Source organism: Sebastes umbrosus, chromosome 11 (genome assembly GCF_015220745.1).
Source record: "Sebastes umbrosus isolate fSebUmb1 chromosome 11, fSebUmb1.pri, whole genome shotgun sequence".
NCBI lineage: Eukaryota > Metazoa > Chordata > Actinopteri > Perciformes > Sebastidae > Sebastes > Sebastes umbrosus.
Genome location: NC_051279.1, coordinates 16,565,962 through 16,588,586, shown reverse-complemented (window position 1 = coordinate 16,588,586; position 22,625 = coordinate 16,565,962). Strand labels below are relative to the sequence as shown.

Here is a 22,625-nt window from a genome sequence, read left to right as displayed (position 1 = left end):
GATGCAAAGTCAAATAACTTTCAGTTATTGCCTGTAGGGAGGACATGACGGTCACTTCACCGTCACTAGTTGTATCCTGTTACTCTCACATGGCTGATATCTCAAAAGATTGCTTTTATAAAGGGATGCACGCATGCATTACATGTATTTTCATTTTTATAATAATTATTTACAATAATGTTTATTGACCATTTTTACTGACGGAAAAAGAGAAGAAAAAAGTGTGTTGACTAGCAGAGAGCAGCAAAACAAAAAACATGTAAATAAAATGTATAAATCAGCTATCTTAGTTTATTTTTCCTCACAATATCTAAATGATTACCAAAAGTATTTGCATGTGGGAGTTGTACAACCACATTCTCCATATTTAGGCAAGTTTTGTTATTTTGCTTTTGTGCAACCAGGTTTGCATCAAGAATGTTTATTGAACATGTGTTCTAATATGGCACGAAGGAATATCCTTAATTTTGGTATTTTCAAAGTGTAAGACTGGTACGGTGTCAGGAGATGTTATGGATATTGGTCATATATGGTGGAAAGTAACTAAGTACATTTACTCAAAATTTTAAGTACTTGAGTATTTCCATTTTATTCTATTTTGCAATTAGATGTAATGCATTTGATGTATTTTAATTTACACTACTTCCACTAAATTGAATTTGTACTTTGGCAGCTATAGTTACAAGTCACTTTAAAGATCACAGTTTTACAGAATTTACTGTTGTAGATGAAACTATCCAGCGGTACATACAGTAGTACTGCTTACACAGTAATGCTTCAATAATAATAATAATCTAATGCTATAGTATATACAATATGTATATAATAACACTGTGAGTGGTCATGCTGCCTAATGAGTAACTTTACTTTTGACACTATCAGTACATGTTGCTTGCTAATACTTCTGTACTTGTACTTTTACTTAAAGGTCCCATATCATGCTCATTTTCAGGTTCATACTTGTATTTTATGTTTCTACTAGAACATGTTTACATGCTGTAATGTTAAAAAAACATTTCCTCATATTGTCAGTCTGAATATGCCTGCCATCACAAACGTACAGAAATCCTGACGGCTCGTTTTAAGGCACAGTTTCTGAATACAGACTGCGTGTATTTCTCCGTGGATTGAGTGTTTCGATAATTTCACAGTATTTATATAGCATTTAATCCTGCTAGTAATAAAAAGACATGAAAACCTCACTTTTTACAATATGGGACCTTTAAATAAAAGGTCTCATTTCTTCCACCATTGGTTTTTGGTATAAGTGTGTGACTTATTATTGTATTTTGTTTGTGTTACATTTGTCACGATGTACAACTTAGCTCTGTGTGCGTGAACAGTATCTCTGACTGGATGATCAGAAATGATTAATATTCAGAATCTCAATTGAAAGTTTAAGAAAATAAGTGTCAACATCAGGGCATGTGACCTCTGACTGTCAGGATGACCTCTGGTTGACTAGTTGACTGGTGATGGTATTATCACTCCATCTGTGTGTCTGGGGAGGGCTGTGGGACTGTAACACGTGTTGACTTCACATCATCCGTCATGTATGGTGGTTAATAAAGAATACAACACTTTCATCTGTGGGTGAGTCTAGATTTTTGTTTCAAATTAGCAAGATAGAGCAGGAGTATCTGATAAGAAGTACATTGTGAGAATTTATTGTGTATCCAGAATAATTCATAGAGACATTCAGTTATATTTCACCATCATGTCATTCCTTCATTTACAAACATCAAACGTCATCAGCAACAGATTATTTTCATCACAAAGATACATTATATGCTGTGTTTTAAGATCAGTACATTTCATGAACAGCAGCTCGTTTATGACATCAGTGAGACTGGATGTCCGCCCTCTGCCGACTCTGTATCCTGTAACCTTGTGAGCCTATTGGGGCGGAATGATAGCCCTCTGATTGCCTAATTGTGAGCCTGGGGGGAGTATTTTAATCTCCAACAGATGGAGGGCAAAGTGAGAGATGACAGGGTAATATAAAGCAAAATTATTGAAATAGAAACTATGTGGATTGAAATAAACTAATCTTATATATTCAGTCTAATAATTCCATTGTAAGTCTTTTTATAGTCCGAGCCACACCGTCTAAACAGAGCAAAATCCATCTACCTCTGATTCACGGTAAGCCTCAAAGTTACTTTGCTATATTATTAGAGGTTCATGTCAAAGTTTTTGAAGAAGTCAAGCAGATTTATCTGAAATGAGTCTATGTTCAGCTGATGTATCAATCAGCTTTACAGATGTATTTTCACATCTGAGTTCTTGTCAGGATGCAACACTAAATCATCCAATTAGATAAAACATAAATATCTAATTTGACAATTTTTAAACAGTCCAAGTACAGCTCACATGTGGGGAATCCAGGGAGCATAAGGTGCTACTGAAGGCGGAAAAAAGGAAAGAAAAAGTTCAAATTCTAAATTTGAATATTTAAATATGAACAGGTTCTTTCTCACATAACAAAATGAGCACAAATACAAACAGACACATCGTCAAAATAATATCAAAATATTGAATATAAATTATTGTATACAGTAAATATCAGATCTTGATTAGGATACAGTCATGATCAATATGTATGAATCCAATCAAGTGCAATTAATTAAATAAATGAAATGTTATTAATCTGGAACCTTACAGGTGGACAAAATACAAGAAACACCTGTTCAACCCAACAATCACCCTACAATACAAACTAACTTATGAACCCTGTGTTGTTTAATTTATAATGAAAATGTTCCAGAGTGATGTAAATATGCTAAACTATCTACCAGGAACACTTTACAAAGCTGCTGAAAAATGCATGACTCTGATTGTTCTGTGTTGTTAGATTTCAAATAAAATGCCACACACAAAAAACTACTCAGGCAAAACACTTTATTGAAAGCTCCAACAGGAAAACAGGATGAAGCTTCAGGATCAGCCGGAATACAAACTGCACACCCAGAGCTTCAGCGGGATAACAGAGTGAAGTTTATAGGGAGAGACAGACAAAGGCTTTGTGTTCTCCGATTGGTCAGACACACACACACACACACACACACACACACACCCTTAGGCAGTGCCACTAAGAAAGAGAGAGGCAGACAAGGTTAACAACGATTATTCAATACCTATTTCTGTGTTTTCAGCGTTGGAGGTGGAGGGGTTATCTAACAGAGGGAAAAAAAAAAAAAACCTGTAAAGGGACAGAAAAGCATAATGTACAGCAGCAAAAGACACAAATTAGAGGAACAAATGGGTGTGCAAGTTAAAGAGTGACAATGAAAACAGACAGACTTCCTTGTTCCGACTTATTTTTATCCCCCAGCGTTCTTTATTTACGTTCAGTCAAATGACAGGAGGAATGACAGGCAGGCTTATCTGAGGCTGAGCATGCAGTAGATCTGCATTGTTTAGTGATAAAGACACTTGATGACACTGTGTGATGTGTCTCTCTCTCTCTCTCTCTCTCTCTCTCTCTCTCTCTCTCTCTCTCTCTCTCTCTCTTTCTCTCTCTCTTTCTCTCTCTCTCTCTCTCTCTCACACACACACACACACACACACACACATACAGTTTGCATTAATCATTACCTGTGCAACCAGGATACAGGTTAGTGGCCAAGTATTTCACAACCTCGCGTCTATTGAGCCCAACCCTTTCTGTATGTGTGGAGCATTCTGACTAACTGGTCCTGAAAGAACAACGTGTATGTGCCATGGTGTGTATAAGTGAAGGCCAGCAAACAAACAGCCTTCACAGAACATTCCTTAAACGTTCCTGTTTGGTTGCATTTCTGCATAATGCGTACCTTTACTTTTCATACTTTGAGTGCATTTTTTGATACTTCTGTACTTTAACTTGTAATTGAGCGTATTTTAAATTGTGGAATTTCTACTTTTAATTAAGTAGAGAATCTTAATAGTTTTCCATCACTGCCAGTATGAATAACATAGTTGATCAAGAGACGTTTGTGTATGTTGAATCATCATTAATGACAATTTATTTATTGGAAAATTGATTTTATTTAAATACCCAAAGTGTGTACATTATTGACAAGTTACTATATATATAAACACCCCTTTTTAAACAAACTTGGCTGTTGTGTATTTATTTTCTTTGTGCCATAAATCCAAACTAAATTACCGCAGACAAACATTGCTGCAAGGCAGAGGAACACTTTACATGCTGTACATCCCTCCTCTGTTTAGTCAATGACATTTTACATTGCCTTTTAGTTACAACTACTACTGAACTCTTGAACCTGGCCAGCACAAAATATGACACAATCTGTTTATTACAAAAGCATTTTGCACCAACATACACAGATTACAAAAACACACGCCCACATCAAACTGTAACTTCATTCTTCATATTGTTGCATGAAAACAAATAACAGATGGAATATTCTTTAAGATCCCGATATGGGACCTATAGTAGAGCTACTTGAGGCTCCTACATGTTCCTCTAAGACATGTCACATCGGCCCAGTAAAGCAAAGTCCTGCAATCTGGTTGCAAAGTATCAAAAAAGAACACGGATCATCTCTTCTTAGGAGCCTCTGCTTTAGGGGCTTCTTGTTTAGGGGCCTCTGGCTTTGCTTCCTCTTGTTTAGGGGCCTCTGGCTTTGCTTCCTCTTTTTTAGGGGCCTCTGGCTTTGCTTCCTCTTTTTTAGGGGCCTCTGGTTTTGCTTCTTCTTGTTTAGGGGCCTCTGGCTTTGCCTCTTCTTGTTTAGCGTCCGCCACAATCACGTCATCGCCACACAGCTTGCTTTAAGAGAGAGTTTAACAATAGAAAATGTAGTGAACGCATACAGTAGATGTTCCATTGCAGAAATAATTGTATATATTTTATTTTCTAATATCTTATTTTATAATAAGTCCAGCAGTAAAGTAGTGACCGTACCTTACTGCGTCCGATTTTGTTTTCAAGAAGCCACACACTGCGCTCCGTGCTGCTAGCTGCTGTTTCAGTGTTTCTGATTCTTTTTCCCAGCTGGCCTTCTCCTTATCGAGTTCATCTGTAGGTATCATCACATGACATTATACACATTTTGAGTGTTTCACAAATTAAAAGCAAGGTTAGGATCATCACTTGAAGTTCTACTTTTCAACTGTGAAGAGAAATAAATGTAAATGCGTTTGAATAGGCAGACATGCTGGGTAAAAGAGGGAAAAGCTGCGTCGCCTCAATCGGCACCTACCTTGGAGATTTTTTAATTCTGTCTCTGCTAATGCCAGCTCATCTTTTTGAGATTTCTGCAAGTGGAAAAGTAAATGTCAGCAACACAAACCTGAGTTCGTTAGAGAAATCTTCTCTACACACACTAACATCCTGCATCATCTTTGACTTTGATGCAGCCACCTTCTTTTGACTTCTACAGTAAATATTTGAACACTTTTTTCATAACAACACATGATCATGTTACATGATCAAGTAGGCCATAAGGATATACTTCATGTCTTCCCATTATTTGGCTTAACAAGGTTATTTCTCTCATATTTTCATAACATTTTATCAATCCTTTTTAACATTATCCCATTCTTTTTCTGATGTTTTCCTTAAAAAGTTCTCAGAAACACTGAGGAATCACCTAAATCCACCGTGAAGCCACCGGATCGACTTTGCAGAGACGGTTTATAAAGGGCATTAAAAATGATTGTGAAATTTATGTAAATGCAAATTCTGATTTTCCATTATTTCACCACAGAGCTGCTTCCTCTTCCTCCAGGGCTAGTGTAAAGTCCCCTGGCTACTTGACACCACAGCAGAGGAGCATTTATTTTTATGTGATACACAGTTTAATGCATTTATTGCCTATTTAAGAAGTTTCGAAATACGAGCAGAGACAACACATTTCAGTACAGGAGGACTAGGGGGCAGAGGCAGATCAGATTTCTCATCAATAGCTTTTTTTTTAAAAGCAAGATCCACTGTTGTATCTGTCATTTTATGGTGAAAATAAGTGGGTAGTTAAATAAGGAAACTGGTCTATGGACGTTTTTATTCAACAAACATGTATTTTTGTATTTATGTTGTGTAAAGTCACAGATTAAGTTATGCATATTTGCAAATCGCCCTGTATTTCTGTGGATGTGACTTTACACAACACAAATACAAAAATACATGTTTGTGGATAGTGAAATATTTGCAGATCATGGTACACATTTGTGGAATGTCTTCTGCAGTTTACAACTAATTAAGTCCAATAAAAACTTCCATACTGGTCAATGAAACCATAAAGGCCTGCCATGTACACAAGCAGGGACAGTAGATTAGTTTACCTCATTTCAACAATTAATGCTTTACAAAATCATACAGCAATGTAGGGAAAAGTAAAGTAGGCCTACTGCTTGAATTTGCTGGTGCCATGTTAGCCCAAAGTCAGTCTCTAATCTGACAGTAAGCAAGATGGTGGTGATGATGATGATGCATTCACAGCTAACCAGGTCAAACAGGTTATGTGTGTCTTTTTTTGGCCCTGATGTGATGCCAGTGAAATATTTTTCTCACAACTGAAACAGTGTCTTCAAAGAGCCAGGTGATGCATTTCAAAAGGTTATAAAGTAATTCTAAGTCTATTTGAATTCAAATTATTTCAACTGTTAAGAATTTCCCAGTAAAATAACAGTAAAGAACTGGCAGCAGGGTTGCCTTTATGTTACTGTAAAATTAACATTATTATACTGTCGCTGAAATTTACAGCTTTGCACTGTTAATGAAAAACACTGATTTTTTTTTATTAATTTCACAGTATTTTACAGTTAATTTACTGTTTAAAGATACATTATATAGCTGCATTATCTTACTGATTTGTTTTAATGCACTATTTAGGTTGTATTTTTTACATACATTTTAATAAACATTATTTTTTGCCTAGATGAATAGACTTAGCAGGTTACAGACATAGGAATAGTCACACTAAATACAATTAAAGGCACTTAGACTTTAGATAAAATAGACTTGTTGACACTTTTCCCAAAATGTCTGTCTCTAGCTGGCTACAAGCACAGAATGCAAACCAGAACAACATGTGAGTGAAGAACAATAAAGCTAATTCACTGATTTTACAATCATGTACAATGTACAAGCCTCACATGTGCAGATCAGGTCCCAGAATTAAAGAAATACTGCATGAAACTGTTACTGATGATACTTTAGACAGTTGATCAGCAGTAAAGTGATGTTTTTTTAAGAATGCATTATAGTTCAGTTAAAAAACGACTTATGAGCGTAATTTAACAGGTTTTCTTTTGTATTTACAGTAAAGCACTGTTTTTAGCAATAACAGGTTAATACTGTTGAAATCCTGCTGTACATTAACAGCCATTGTTACTGAATAATCTCTCTTCCTGCATCTGTCAGATCCTCCTCACCTGGCTGCTCTTGCAGATGTCAGCGTCTCCCCGCGCCTCCTCTGCTCTGTTCTGCAGCTTGTTCACTTCCTCTCCCATGGTTTTCTCCTCAATCTGGGTCTTCACCAGCAAGTCCTGCGTCTCTGCCTTCTCCTTGTTGTACTCCTGCAGCACATCGTAGGTCACCCGCAGCTTGATGTCCTGAAACTTGCTCCGTTTGGTCTCCTTCAGGTGCTCCTTTTCCCGGATTTTCACGATACCAATCATCGCGACAGTCACGACTATTGTCATAGGTAGAATGCACTGCACCTTCATGATGTTTAAGGCTTCTTCTCTGATGAATCAGTGTCTGTAAGCACACAAGGCTGCTCTCTGTGTCACCCCTGGTTACACCTATCCACCTTGGTCGAAGTAAAGTCAATCAACCCAGGAGGCTGACTCACCTGCTGCTGTGTGATTGGATACTCATGTGTGTGTTGCCACCAGTGTGCCACATAGAAACACGCCCTCTTCCTGTATGCTGTCACCTCACCTGTAATATCCTGCTCACCTCAAACTATCAAGTCTAGTACTGTACTGAAGTACAACTCAAAGGATTTTGAACTTTACTGTATTTCCATTTTGTTATACTTTATAGGAAACTACTTCACACATTTCAGAGGGAAATACTGTACTTTTTACTCAAATACTTTTGACAGTTATAGTTACTAGTTACTTTTCACATTTTGTATACAATTGATATAATTAGCTTAAAAAACTGAATGTATTTTTATAGATTAACTACACAACTATATATATAAAATAGTAAAAAAAAGATGTCCACATTGACCAACTACAACTTTAAAAAGCTGTATGCACGTTAATGTAATAAAAAAACCATAATGTATTGAAAAGGTGGCCCTGCATAATGCGTACTTTTACTTTTCATAATTTGAGTGCATTTTGCTGATAATACTTCTGTACTTTTACTTGTAATTGAGCGTATTTTAAATTATGGAATTTCTACTTTTATTTAGGTAGAGAATCTTAATAGTTTTCCATCACTGCCAGTATAAATAACATAGTTGATCAAGAGACGTTTGTGTATGTTGAATCATCATTAATGACAATTTATTTATTGGAAAATTTATTTCATTTAAATACCCAAAGTGTGTACATTATTGACAAATTACTGTATATATAAAAAACCCTTTTTAAACAAACTTGGCCGTTGTGTATTTATTTTCTTTGTGCCATAAATCCAAACTAAATTACCGCAGACAAACATTGCCAGCAGGCCAGTGTGCCACATAGAAACACGTCCTCTTCCTGTATGCTGTCACCTCACCTGTAATGTCCTGCTCACCTCAAACTATATTAGGCTACCTTATAAACTAGTAAAATGTGACTGTAAATACTCTGCCAAGCCCTTGTTTTATTACTGTGTGTGTGTCTGTTGACAGAGGACAAGCTGGAGCTTATATACATCATTTACCAAGTAAAGCCTCTCTTTTCTTTGTATAATTATCTTTATTTAATGTCATGCTTTCCATGAGGTTTACTTACAGTTTCTTTCCAACAAACATGTATAATACCTTGATGCATGTTATACTATCCCAGATTGGTGTCTGGCTAACGCAAAACATGATGACACATGACATAACACACACATTCATATCACATTCATTCATTAACTCAACACATATTTTACCTCTCATTCCTAATATCTCATCAATTCTTTCCAAATCTGTAAAGTAGGGGCCTCTGTTTTTCCCCCCAGTGTTTTAACATGAGCTTCTTTCAAGATTCAAGACTTTTATTTACAAATAAACACGTTTAAATGTTTAAATCACTTATTAACACAGGAGGAAATAAGGATATGTAGTTAAATTATGGCCTAAAGCAGCCTGATATTACTATTTCACTTTATTTGGTGACAGTGAGGGAAGAGGTACTTTTCAGATTTTATACCCTGAATATGCTCTTGATAGAATGTGTGGCATATTGAAAATAACTTGATAGTATGTACTGTACTAGGGATTTTTTTTATTTTATTTGAATCCCCTTTCCCCCTTTTTAATTTCTTTATTTGTTTATTTTATTAGGATATTTTACATTATTGTTGTTATACCTTGTCTGTACATACAGTATGTTTGCGTGTATATGTATGTTGGGGTTTGTATGTACTGTACGATATAACTAAAAAACAATTAACACAGTTAAAAAAAATTATAAAAATAGCAGTACCCCATTGTAAAAACAACTGTTACAAGGAAAAGTTTCAAAATTTTACTTCAGTAAAAGCAGCTATATAAGTATTGGTAACAAAATGTACGAAAGTTATCAAAAGTAAAATTTGCCTACTTTTTATGAATGGCCCATTTCAGAGTGTTATATATTTTGTATTATGCATTAAACATGTAAAGCAGCATGTTAATGTTGGTGGTTGGAGTGGAGCTGATTCAAGTATTTTATATAATGTTAAAGGTAGATTAATTTATAACAATGCATCATTTTAAAATATTATGATTATGGGTTTTGTATGTAAAATCTTTATGTGTAAAGTAACTAAAGCTGTCAAATAGCCTAAATGTAGTGGAGTGGAGTAAAAAAGGAGATACTCAGGTATAAAGTACAAGTATCTCAAACTTGTACTCGTGTTTCCTCCACACTTTAGAGAAACAGGTCAACAGATCAGAAAGGTGTCATAATAAAACATAACAAATAGCACAAATAAATAGCACATATTATTATTATTATTATTATTATTATTATTAATAATAATAATAATAATAATAATAATAATATTATTACTATAATAAATAATAATAATATTATTATTATTATTATTATTAATAATAATAATAATAATAATAATAATAATAATAATAATAATAATAAAGGAGGAGATTATGTCGATGTACAATTGAATTAGGCTACATTACAAGAACAAATGTTTTGATAGGCTATTTGTGGAAATGTTATTCACATAGCCTAAGTTTCTTGTTGCTTATTTTTGTAGCTAAAGCTGTCAAATAGCCTAAATGTAGTGGAGTAAAAAGGGAGATACTCAAGTATAAAGTACAAGTATCTCAAACTTGTACTCGAGTACATGGTAAGTTTCCTTTAGAGAAACAGCTCAACAGATCAGAAAGGTGTCATAATAAAACATAACAAATAGCACAAATAAATAGCACATATTATTATTATTATTATTATTATTATTATTATTCTTCTTATTAATAATAAGAAGAATAATAAGAATAAGAATAAGAATAAGAATAAGAATAAGAATAAGAATAAGAATAATAAAAGGCAAGGCAAGGCAAGGCAAGTTTATTTATATAGCACATTTCATACACAAAGGCAATTCAAAGTGCTTTACATATATAAAAGCAAGATAAAAGGGCACAAAGTGCACAAGATAAAAACGAATAAAAGAATATAAAAGTATAAGTTAAAAGAAAATAATTAAAAGTATAATAAAAACAATCAAAAGACAGTAAAATGAGTCTAGATGGCCACTGTTGGTGCATCTTTGATCTCATCTGGAAGTTTGTTCCACAGTTGAGCAGCATAGCAGCTAAAAGCAGGAGGAGGAGATTATGTCGATGTACAATTGAATTAGGCTACATTACAAGAACAAATGTTTTGATAGGCTATTTGTGTAAATCTTATTCACATAGCCTAAGTTTCTTGCTGCTTACTTATTTTTGTGTCATTATTGTTGAAACCAAGCATTATGTGATATTAATATAAGATAAACAAGGGAGGCAAAGTGTTTGCATAAGAGCGTGCCACAGAGAGGAGGAGGTGGAGGAGGAGAGTCTCCAGCAGGAGGAAACAGGTGGTTAGTCACGCCCAGCCTGTTGAGCAGGTAGCACAGGTAGAGTGGACACAGTCACACCGAGAGAGCTGGAGGAGAAACCTGTTGCACGGTTGGAGAAATACCTGGAATGAACTACAAAGTGAGCAGCACTTGAACCAGTCTTTTCCCCTCGCCGTCTCGACAAACCAAGATGAAGCTGGCTGTAGCTATGGTGTGCCTGAGCGTGGCTGTGATGGTTGTAATGGTTTTACAGGCCGTGCGTCAGGAGCTCGACCTGCACTGGTTGAGAACCCGCATGCTGGACAACTCTGCCGAGGTCAAGAGGAAAGAGGAGACCATCGTCCAGATGAAAGTGAAAATCAATGAGATGAAGTCAACGCTGCTGTCCGTCAACTCCAAGATAGAGGAGATGAAGAAGAAGAGGACTGACAGTGAAAAGTCAGCACAGGACCTCAGTCAAAGTCTGCAGACCTGTAACACTGAGAAGGTGAGAGGGACACATCTGCAGTTTTTACTCACAGCTGCAGGTGTTATTTATTTATTTTTTATGTATTTATTTATTTTGCACAATTTAAGACTATACAATGTAACAAAAAAATTAATTAATAAGTGCAGGAAGAGGCAAAAAAACCCACTGGGCTTATCTGAAGCCTCCACCTTAAAAAAAAATTGACTACATAATAGTGATAACAAAGAATAAGGACAAGATATATATAATAACAACAATAACAATACAGTAAATATATATATTAAAAAAAGACAAGTGTGTGTGTTGGGTGGAAGTGTATGGTTAGTATTTGTGAGGAGGATATTGATTTAAATATCTATAATGACTTCTGGGTAATCGTAACCAAACAACATTGTGAGTGGTAAAAAAATAAAAACAGATACATGGACAACATGGGGAAAGGCAATTACAAAACAGCAATTAAATGACCCTTTAAGCGACTTTTGAAACATTTGACAGAATTAATTTAACATGCATACAATCATAACATTATTCACAGGAAAGTCTTCAGGATGCACATGATATCTAACACAGACTGTTTGAAGTTGGCATGACAGGAACAAACTCAGTATTCTGTTAAATTAAAAATATTTGATTTGTTTTTCTATTTCTTTTTTTTCTGTTTTAATCTATAACAAATACTTTCCCCCTGTGCCTCTTATTTAGGCAGCTGATGAGAAGAAGAAGACAGATATAGGAGAGTCCATGACTAAACTCAAAGGTAAGGCAGCTTTTTGTTTCACCTCAGATAGTTAAAACTGTACTTCTGTACAGTAATGTTGGCCAGTCCCAAACTGATCCAGATAAGGGAATGTGACAAACCACAATTTGTCTCTACACACCCTAATCAGGCCTTTTAAAAGACCGAGATAGAGGTTGGAGCTGCTGAGAGCTGTCTGTTCAAACTCTGACAATTAGAAACCAGTAGAACTAGATGTGTCATCACTAACCTGCAGGCTCCAGGCACTCTGTCCTCGTTTCCAGTCACCGATATCTGACATAAGCAAAAGTAGCAGCTCCCATTTTACTAATTCGTTGTGTGTTAAATACGGGACTTCATAACATTTGTTTCTCGCTGTTATACTCTGCCATTTCCTCAGCTAATCACGAAGTGGCTAAAAAGGTGGCCGAACACGACATCCAGGACTTGAAACAACAGATTTTGGATAGAGACAAAACTCTTTGTGGCTATGCAGATACAACCAAGAAGGAAGCAAGGTAAGATCAGAAACTTGCATCTTGAGAATAAGAGTGTGGTCAGCTAGAGCTGTCGAGAACATCAGAGAGTTTCAACAGTTTGAACCAGAACCACATAATAGAGCCATGGCTGTAAAACTAAAGACATAAGGCATCTGTGCACCAAATTAACATTGCTTTTTCTTTTCTTAATTTTGCAGGGAGCTGTGTGGAATCACCGACGCTACAAAATAAAGTCAACTCAAAAACATTCAACACGAACTTTTAAAAGAAGAAGCATGTATGGCATGCAAACGAGGATACATTTTGTACTATCACTGATATGAAAACGTGTTGTTGCTTATATGATGTACAAACTGTACATTCATTGGACAAATGGCACAGACATAGGGAGTGGGGAAATATTTTGCAATGTGATTGTGTTGGTTAGATCTAATTATTGCCTTTTGTCTCTGTAAAACACTTTAACAGATGATTACAGCTTTCACAAATAAATTAAATTTGTCATGTATGTCAGCGTCCCTTCACCTGAACCAGCAGCCTGCCTGAGGCATTTACAGTCTATGTTTTTGTTGCCCTGCCCCTCATGAAACATGAGCGACTGCCAGCAACCGCAAAAATTAAAAGGGCATCTGTTTAATTGCTGATGTTGTGTGGGTGGAAGAATTTGTTAGCCGAATGTACCTCATCGAGTTGAACAATAAGCTTATGCTTCATCAAGTCAGATGTTGGAGTGTGAAACGAGTCAGTTGATTAAAGCTTCAGTAGGCAACAGTTTATGGCATCATTGGGCAAAAATTCCATAATAATCTTTCAGCACATTGTAATTTAAGTGCTCTGAGAGAAAATTAGACTTCTGCACCTCCTCATGGATCTGTTTTCAGTCTTTAAAAACCTTGCCCTTGACAGGAGACTTTGACCAATCACAGGTCATTTCAGAGAGAGAGTGTTCCTATTAGGTGTGCTCCGGCTGGTGGGCGGTGCTTGGTATTTCCTCAACTGATCTCAACATGGCTGCAGGGTCAAAAACTCTCATTTTACAGCTAAACAGTACACTACAAGATGTTTCTGAAAACATTTGAGGTGAGAAACAGGCATTACAGTAACAGAATATTGATTCATATTTGATCAGCGCTGCCTAGTTTGACCGTTTGCAAGTGATTGACAGCTGCAGGGCTGACACATAGAGAGAGACAACCATTCACGCTCACAATCACACCTACGGGCAGTATAGAGTCAACAATTAACCTTCATATCTTTGGACTGTGGGAGGAAGCCAAAGAACTCGGGGAGAACATGGGGAGAACATGCAAACTCCACACGTAAGGGCCCCAAGCAGAAACCAAATTATGATAAACAATAACAGTTCAGTGGCATGATACTCTACCTCCCCCTAGTGCACAACCAAGGATAATACTGACAGTCTCACAGCATTTTTCAGTCATGTTTAAGATCTACTTAGTATGCATAGTTTACCTAGCATTTCCTGTCTTATCACTTCAGCTCAATCTATAAATACTACTTTTCAGTCTTGATGCAGCCAGTCTGTCTGGTTTGAGTCGGAGCCCTCAAAGTTGGCCAGCGGCCAGCGTGCTACCAAATGTTAGAGAGATAAAGGTGCAGCCGCTGGAATTTATGTAACTTCTGATGAACAATAAACCGAGAGACTGGTTGAATCTGTCTTGATCAATTTAACACCTCTTCAAAAGTCCAATTCACTGAAGTTAACCGGAAAACAAACAATATGTAGCTGCGTCTTCCACAGTCATATTCAATTTAACTGGTGATGAGTGAAATTGTTTCCCCATGAAGTTTGAAAGATGTGGTCATTGAATGCATTTTGTGTCAAAACATAGAAATGTTATCCACTGTTGAGTCCACATTGACTTGTGCTGACTATATGAAGTGAACTCTGTTTAGAGAAATGCATATAAACAATTGTAAAAAACAAACAAAAAAAAACTGTAATAAAAAAAAATATTGTTGGTTGACATGTGAACCTAGCTCTTCTCCTTGAGCATATTTTTGTATGCTTAATGCAGTACCTGTGAGCGTTTCTGGACAATATTTGTTATTGTTTTGTGTTGTTAATTGATTTCCAATAATAAATATATACATACATTTACACAAAGTAAGCATATTTGCCCACTCCCATGTTGATAAGAGTATTAAATACTATACAAATCTCCTTTTAAGGTACATTTTGAACAAATAAAAACTGCGATTAATATGCGATTAAATTCATTTAATATGATTAATCATGGAAAATGATGCACGATTAATATATATATATACATATATATATATATATCAGAATTAGAATCAGAATGGTGTTTATTGCCAGGTGTAAGAGGTATACACTAGGAATTTTCTTTGGCTTTGTTGGTGCAAGACAAACAATATAATAACAAAAGAATAGATAAAACGTTAAAATAAGATAAGAATAAAAATGTACAATTTACAAATAAGCTATAAACAAAAATAAAAATAAAAATAAAACCAAATGTTGTATCACGATTAATCGTGCATAATTTTCCATGATTAATCGTAATATATATATATATATATATATATATATATATATATATATATATATATATATATATAAATAAATATATATGTATAATACCAAATTCAAATCCCAATGTGCATCAGGTCGAGATGGATAGAAACCACGAATAGCCAATCACAGTGCGAGGTGTAAACCACGTGACCTGAATGACGCGGGTCCCTCGTGCCGGAAGTTTACAGGCTGTGCTCTGATGACACATGAAAGTCACCGGTAAAACATTACATCACATTACATCAGAGTACAGCACAACCGAGACTGAAACATGTGTTAAACATGCTTAAGGTATATTATAAATGATATGCGTTTACGGATACCAGTGTTTATTAAAACGGTAGTACTTCGTAGCATCGTTAGCATCGTTACCTAGTAACAGCTACTAGCATCGTTACCTAGTAACAGGGATCAACGGTTAGCTCTAACGTTCTCTCAAAGTTACCGGCAGCTCTGTCACAGTCTGGTTCTTTGAGCCGGTTTTTCCGCCTTCCTCGTCGCTTTAAACAGTTTACCTACAATGGCGAGAGGTCTGGGTCGAATATACCAGGTCTTTCAACGCCTTGGCTCACTCTCATCTACACAGACTCATCTCAACGTCTCAAGATCTACCAACGTCTCAGCCAGGACCGCCGTGGTAGGTACAATAAACATCAACGTCTTTTTGAATTGATGTTTACATCTGTGTGTGTGTCCTGTGACGTCATTCTCCTCCTCTATCACCCCTTCTTGATGTCTCTCAGCTCAGTGATGGGTTCAGATGGCCTGTGACTCAATGTTCAGTGCTCATTCCTGGTGCTTCACAAACTGTGGGAACATCAAGGAGAACTGCAAATGAATCATAAAATCAGCCTTCATACTTTCAATCTGATTCTGCAAAAGTTATCAGTTAAATGTAGTGGAGTAAACAGCACAATATTTGTTTTATTTACTTGAATGTAAAGTTATTTTGCACTAACCATATGGTTGTGCTTGTTTGCAATTAGGTACATTCCTGGAATGTAATTTGCAATGTGCAATACTCTTGGCACTTTATTCTATTTATTCCTTTATTCTTTTATCTCGTATTGTCTTTATTCTTGTATTTATTGTTTTTATTTATTGCGAATATTTTGATTCTTGTACTTTTATTGATCTCACCTCCCCATATGCCACTTACTGTGTTCCCTCTGTCATTGATGATTGTGCAGTATGAATGTGTATATGTCTCGGTGGACTGCAGAAACTGAATTGCCCTTCGGGGATAAATAAAGCTATCTGTATCTGTATCTGTAAAACTTGACTACTGTAACGGCGTCTTTACTGGTGTTCCTAAAAAAAGTGGATCAGACAGCTGCTGCTAGAGTCCTCACTAAGACCAAGAAAGTGGATCATATCAGTCCAGTTCTGAGGTCTCTACACTGGCTCCCTGTCTCTCCGAGAATTGATTTCAAAATACTCCTGCTGGCTTACAAAGCACTAAATGGTTTAAGGCCAAAATACATTTCTGATCTTTTGAACCATCCAGACCTCTCAGGTCATCTGGATCAGGTCTGCTTAGTGTCCCCAGAGTCATAACTAAACATGCAGAAGCAGCGTTCAGTTTTTATGCACCAAATATCTAATAACAAAGCTTAAACTTAGAGCTAAACTTTCCTGTTTGCTGCTGCTGCCTTTTATTAAACCAGATAATGATCTTATACTGCACTAGAGCTTTTACTCTTGTGTGTTATACTCTATTTTAGCTTCTATCCTAGCTTTTATTTTTAGCTTGTTTTTATTTTCTAATCTTTAATGTTTTTATGTTTTTATAACTGTTTTAATTATGTCTTAATGTTCTTTTGCACTTTGTCGCAATGTTCTTGAATGTTTATGTAAAGCACTTTGAATTGCCCTGTTGCTGAAATGTGCTATACAAATAAAGCTGCCTTACCTTGCCTTCAGTGCAGTCCTGGTGCGTCACAAACTGTAGGAACATCAAGAAAAACTAAAAAAGAATCATAAAATCAGCCTTCATACTCATCAGCTCAGACCCCTTTATGGTTGTCAAAGGTAGCAATGGCCCATTTTGAGTTATTTAAAAAGATGTTTTTCTAAAATTGATTTGTAAAAGTAGTATTTATGGCTGTGGTGTTGGATTGCATTGGATTTTATAGGTGTACCTAATAGAGTGCATATACCATATATATATATATATATATATATATATATATTGTGGATTTTGTGGAAATTCAATTGAGAAATAACACATGAAAACGTCTGTTTTTGTCAGAATGAAATACCTGATAAACCAGTTTATTTCATCACATTAATCCAAATATCTTGTAAATTCAGAAGTGCCATAAAGCACTCCCGAGTCAAGGATTTACATTACTTTGCATAACATTTACATAAAAGGGATAGAGACCTTGTTAGAAATGGTATGATGGATGACAAATTTCTATTGTATTTTTTACATAATCGTATGACTAAGTTTGTAAAGCATTTCCCTGTTCAACAGACGCTGTCATCGCTCTTTTCCTTCAAGTCCCGGGACTTCAGCCTGCCTAACTCCTCATGGGGCTCAGAAATGATGGGTTTGTACGAGCATTATTACAGCCAGTGTGAGGTGGAGACGGAGGGAGGAAAGATACAGGAGGGGCCGTGGCAGAGACTGCCGAGCTATAATCGCCTCCTCAAGTATGTTACAGGTAACAGTGCAGTCTGTGACGTTTGTGTGTCTTTCTGCTTGTTCGTTTTGTCCATGAAAAAGAGTAAGCATAGTTATGGGACAAGAGTTTTTGGCGATAATCAAGTTCTGAGGGTAAACTGTATTGTTTTTGTTTCTGTTGTATTTTAACGAGATATCCATGTATTGTTTGAATTATGTTCTAGGGCTCAGTTTGGTCATGACTGGTTTGAGTGGACATGGCCTATCACCTGATAATGATAATCTCATCCTCTGCTTAAACAATGTTTTGTTCTTGAACAACTTGTCAGAGGCTATAATCAGTATTTTTCTAATTACAATATACCAAATAGCAATGTGAAGACAGTGTGGAAGGGGTTTCTCATAGTGATGAACAACAGATAGTTATCACTCCTCGAACCTGCAGCTCATTGTTTAGCTGTCCGGTCCGTAACTTTACTTGGTTCACTCTCATCGCTCTCATAGCGTCGTTTTCAGCCGGAGCAGGCAGCTGTTTTCAGTGAAAAACAGCTTAAGAAAAGTGAATATTGGACATTCAGGTCGCCAGTAGGGATGCACCAATATTGGATCTGATATCGGGCCGATACTGGCTCAAATAGCTGGATCGGGTATCGGTGACACTAGCGCCAATCTATTCAATTCAATTCTATGATCATATACTATATACATTATATACAGGTATTTAATTTCTATACTGTATTTATACCACAATAGTGTTCGAACTAGGCATGTGCTGATATGAATATTTAAATAAAAAAACTGTAAATGCACCTGTAATTATATATTTGTTGCCTCGTTGGATGCCCTGTTAGCTGCTGACAGTTCACTTGTGTGTTTTTCCCATCAGGTGGAGTGTATCTTAGTAAGATAATCCAGTCAAAAGCACGCCTTTTTACCCGGAACATCAGAGACCCAGGGGGAGCATTTGAATATGCTACATTTTTTAACAGCGAGGAGCAGAAGTGTGTGTGCATTTGTCAGGCTGGACACCTACTGGAGGGGCCGCCAGGGTGAGATAACTGTTAATGTTGCACAAGTTTGTGTATAAATAAATGTATGTGCTTGTTGTACTTTTACATACTGTTTCTACTTGACTGTACTCCTTACTGAAAACAACACAGTAATATTACCTTGAATACATTTTCACATTTTGTGGTTTTGAAAGATTTTAAATCTTGGTTTGAAATATGCCAGTTTGCCGATTCCAGCCACAGACATGCATGCCATCCCCCCTCACTCTCTCCCCACATTTTCTGTCTGCCTCTATATTATCAGCTTTCCAATGATGGCAAAATGCCATCAAAAACAGAATTACTCGCCAAAAAAGGCTATTTTTAAATCCTCAAACTTCACAGAATTACAATTTTAAACTTTGGATTTGATGTCTAATAGAAATTGTGTGTGTTTCCAGACATGTCCACGGGGGGGCAATAGCCACTATGATTGATACTGTGACAGGGACTCATGCTACAATAGTCTCTGGACCTGTTGTGACTGCCAACCTCAACATCAACTACCGCAGGTACAGGAAGAATACATTTTTTGACACATACAAAAGTTAATTTGTCGTGTAAATAGATTTTATTTTGTTTATAATAGCAGAATTAATGTTTGTAGCTTTGTTTAAATATTCAACAAAATGTAAAATACCTAACTTGAAATGCTCCTTTTTTATTGGTTAGTATAATGTATAAACAATAGTTTTCTGATCATTTTGAAGACCCTTGCATCCATAACACTCTCTTTTCAGTATTGTACCCCGATCGTCTTATCTCAGTATTACTGTAGGTACTTGGGATGAGCAGTCAAGGTCTCTATGTCTGTGTGTAGCCTATATACCCAATATTTAATCGCATGATTGTCCATGATTAATTGTGATTAATCGCACATTTTTTTTATCTGTTCAAAATGTATCTTAAAGGGAGATATATTTTCCAGAAACCCTCACAGGTACTGCATTTAGCATAAAACAATGTGCAATATGCAAACATAGCAAACTCAAGCCATAACATGGTTGGTACCAATGGATTTTTTTAGTTTCATATGATACCAGTATCTTCACTGTAATTTTGAAACTGAGCCAGGTACAACCGCCGAAGGATTGATTGCGTTAATGCGTTAAAGAAATTAGTGGCGTTAAAGCCAATTTGCATTAACGCGTTCTTGTCGCGTTAACTTTGACAGCCCTAGTTGTACTGTATGACATCATTCATTCATGGTCAGTTTGACCTGACAAACACGTTTCCTGTCCCCAGGCCCATCCCACTGGGAAGCACAGTGGTGCTTGAATCCACTCTCGATAAGAAGGAAGACAGAAAAACATTTATTACGTGTAAAGTGACCAGCAGCGATGGCTCCAAACTGCACACAGACTCAACAGGTAACGTACATTTTTTTACACGCACAACATGTCTGCTGTGACACGGCGGCGTGAACGCTTGTGGTTGGTCAACATCTCTGCTCTTCAACCTTCTGCATTGACACTCTCTTGTTTTCTTTTATGCCTCTCGTGCAGTGCTGTTCCTGTCAATCAGTGTCAGCCACCTAGTACTGGGAGGGTGACACAAACATACCAACCTGCCACCAACCAAGCAAGCTGAGGCCAACGAGTGAGTGTGTGCGTGTAAGTGGGTGTGTGAATGTGTGAGTGTGTCATTGGTTTGGAGCATTTTTAGGGGTGTGTGTGTGTGTGTGTACTAATTTGCAATGTGAGTTAAAGCTGCAGTGGGTAGAATTAGAGCAAATATGATTAAAAAAGGTTATTTTTATTAAATGGTCGCTATATCCTGACAGTAGTGTGTCCTCCGGTGTCCTCTGGTGATCCTAATGGCATCTGCAAGATTTCGCAGACCGGAGGAAAACAACCAATCAGAGCCGAGCTGGAGCCTGCCGTCTCTGAGCAGCTGTCAATCACTCGCAAACTCCGATCAAACGGTCAAACTAGGCAGTGCTGATCAAATATGAATCAATATTCTGTTACTGTAATGCCTATTAATCTCCTCAGATGTTTTCAGAAACATCTCTTAGTGTACTGTTTAACTGTAAATTTAAAAAGTTTGTGACCCGGCAGCCATGTTGAGTCAGTCGAGGAAATACCAAGCACCGCCCACCAGCCGAAGCACAGCCAATAGGAACACTCTCTCTCTCTGAAATGACCTGTGATTGGCCAAACACTCCGTCACGCGCTAGATTTTTTTTAAAGCCTGAAAACAGAGCCATGAGGACGTCTGCACCTTCTCATGGCTCTATGCTGAAAGGTTATTATGGATTTTTTGCCCAATGATGCTAAAAACATTCTGCCTACTGCAGGTTTAAGAGATAATTTATCTAAATATGACTTTGTTGATCTTTTATCATATTTTAACATTCATACTTCTCTGTTGGCCAATATGTTTTTACAATCAGACTGTATAGTTTCATGACCTTTTGCTTAACTACCTCTACTTAGTGTTACTAACACATACATACAGTATCTTAACATTATTTATTGAACTAAATGTTAGTGGTTATTTATTGTAACTTTCACAGTATTTATGGTTTGATGTAACACTGGGGCCTTTGGAAGTGAGATTATGCTCAAAATGTACTGAAGTGAATATTTTTATTTTCCTCCAAAAAAGCCTTAAGAAAATGTTATTATATGAATTAAGCAAAGTGTGTTTATTTTCTTTGTCATAAAGTTAAATTGCTTGTAAAAGGGAATAAAAATTGCGTTGCTTTCCTTTTTTTTGGTTGATACTCTGATACTCTTGCTTCTGAAAGAAATTCCTGAATTGGATGTATTGCACCGACAATAAAAAGAACATTTTATGTTTTTCCTAGTGTGATTAAAAACACAAGTTTTTAAAAAATATATATTGTACATAGATCACCATAGATTTTTGCCCAAAAAAGCATACTTAACTATATATCTATATACTAAATATGTTTTTAATGAATCCCTGATCAAACTTGATAGTATAACCGCTAATATGACTAACTGCATATAGTAAATTTCATAAAGTTTAATTGACACTGACATTGCAGATAAAAGTCTGGATTTAAAAAAACTAGGTCATTTGATTCAACTGCCAAAGATGAATGCAGAATGTCATGTGCTGCTTTTTGTCTGTAATTTATGCACTTAGAGGATTAAGGATTTCTACTTTATTTTAAACTCAGTTTTATCTTTGGTGCAATCAAGGAGCTCTAATTGGTGTAACATTTCAGCTAACAAGAGTTTCAGGTTTCTAACTTACACATTTTAATTTATATTTTCAGGTGTGGGTTGTTAACTGTTACCCCACCATGTGGTTATATTTGAATACGAGATGTGGATTTGTATCCCATGAGAATATCATGACATACAATGAAGACAGAAGGGGTTCCAAAGCAAAATCATAGCAGTTGTCATCTTGTTGCTGGTTTGTCACTCACTCTCTGACACTTTGAGCGTGTTTCTACAGTCAGAAGTGACTGAGGCGTCCCACGATGTGCCATAATAAGTAACACTCTCCACATCACAGAGACCTGTGCTGCTCAG

General features: G+C 36.4%; 3 protein-coding genes across 5 annotated transcripts; 2 read left to right on the top strand and 1 right to left on the bottom strand.

Annotated features, from left to right (window-relative positions):
- Positions 1 to 4,273: 4,273 nt before the first annotated feature.
- On the bottom strand, positions 4,274 to 7,825 carry zgc:174935 (uncharacterized protein LOC796019 homolog). Of its 2 annotated transcripts, XM_037783513.1 has the most exons (5): positions 7,381 to 7,825; positions 5,208 to 5,262; positions 4,910 to 5,024; positions 4,750 to 4,774; positions 4,274 to 4,715 (listed from the first exon to the last, which is right to left on the bottom strand). In XM_037783513.1, the coding sequence occupies exons 1-5, from the start codon at positions 7,672 to 7,674 to the stop codon at positions 4,482 to 4,484; spliced, it is 723 nt and encodes a 240-aa protein (XP_037639441.1). In that variant the 5' UTR covers positions 7,675 to 7,825; the 3' UTR covers positions 4,274 to 4,481. The 2 variants fall into 2 exon arrangements, with proteins under 2 accessions (XP_037639441.1, XP_037639442.1); XM_037783514.1 differs by having other exon boundaries at positions 4,274 to 4,774; positions 7,381 to 7,816.
- A 3,319-nt stretch (positions 7,826 to 11,144) lies between these two features.
- Positions 11,145 to 13,512, top strand: si:dkey-87o1.2 (uncharacterized protein LOC796684 homolog). Of its 2 annotated transcripts, XM_037783500.1 has the most exons (5): positions 11,147 to 11,306; positions 11,421 to 11,654; positions 12,342 to 12,396; positions 12,776 to 12,893; positions 13,073 to 13,512. In XM_037783500.1, exons 1-5 carry the CDS (start codon positions 11,295 to 11,297, stop codon positions 13,104 to 13,106), a joined length of 453 nt encoding a protein of 150 aa, XP_037639428.1. In that variant the 5' UTR covers positions 11,147 to 11,294; the 3' UTR covers positions 13,107 to 13,512. The 2 variants fall into 2 exon arrangements, with proteins under 2 accessions (XP_037639427.1, XP_037639428.1); XM_037783499.1 differs by having other exon boundaries at positions 11,145 to 11,654.
- Positions 13,513 to 15,621: 2,109 nt separating this feature from the next.
- them4 (thioesterase superfamily member 4) lies at positions 15,622 to 20,835 on the top strand. Its single transcript, XM_037785276.1, has 6 exons — positions 15,622 to 16,072; positions 17,915 to 18,104; positions 18,951 to 19,113; positions 19,515 to 19,625; positions 20,359 to 20,483; positions 20,619 to 20,835. The coding sequence occupies exons 1-6, from the start codon at positions 15,956 to 15,958 to the stop codon at positions 20,663 to 20,665; spliced, it is 753 nt and encodes a 250-aa protein (XP_037641204.1). The 5' UTR covers positions 15,622 to 15,955; the 3' UTR covers positions 20,666 to 20,835.
- Positions 20,836 to 22,625: the final 1,790 nt, after the last annotated feature.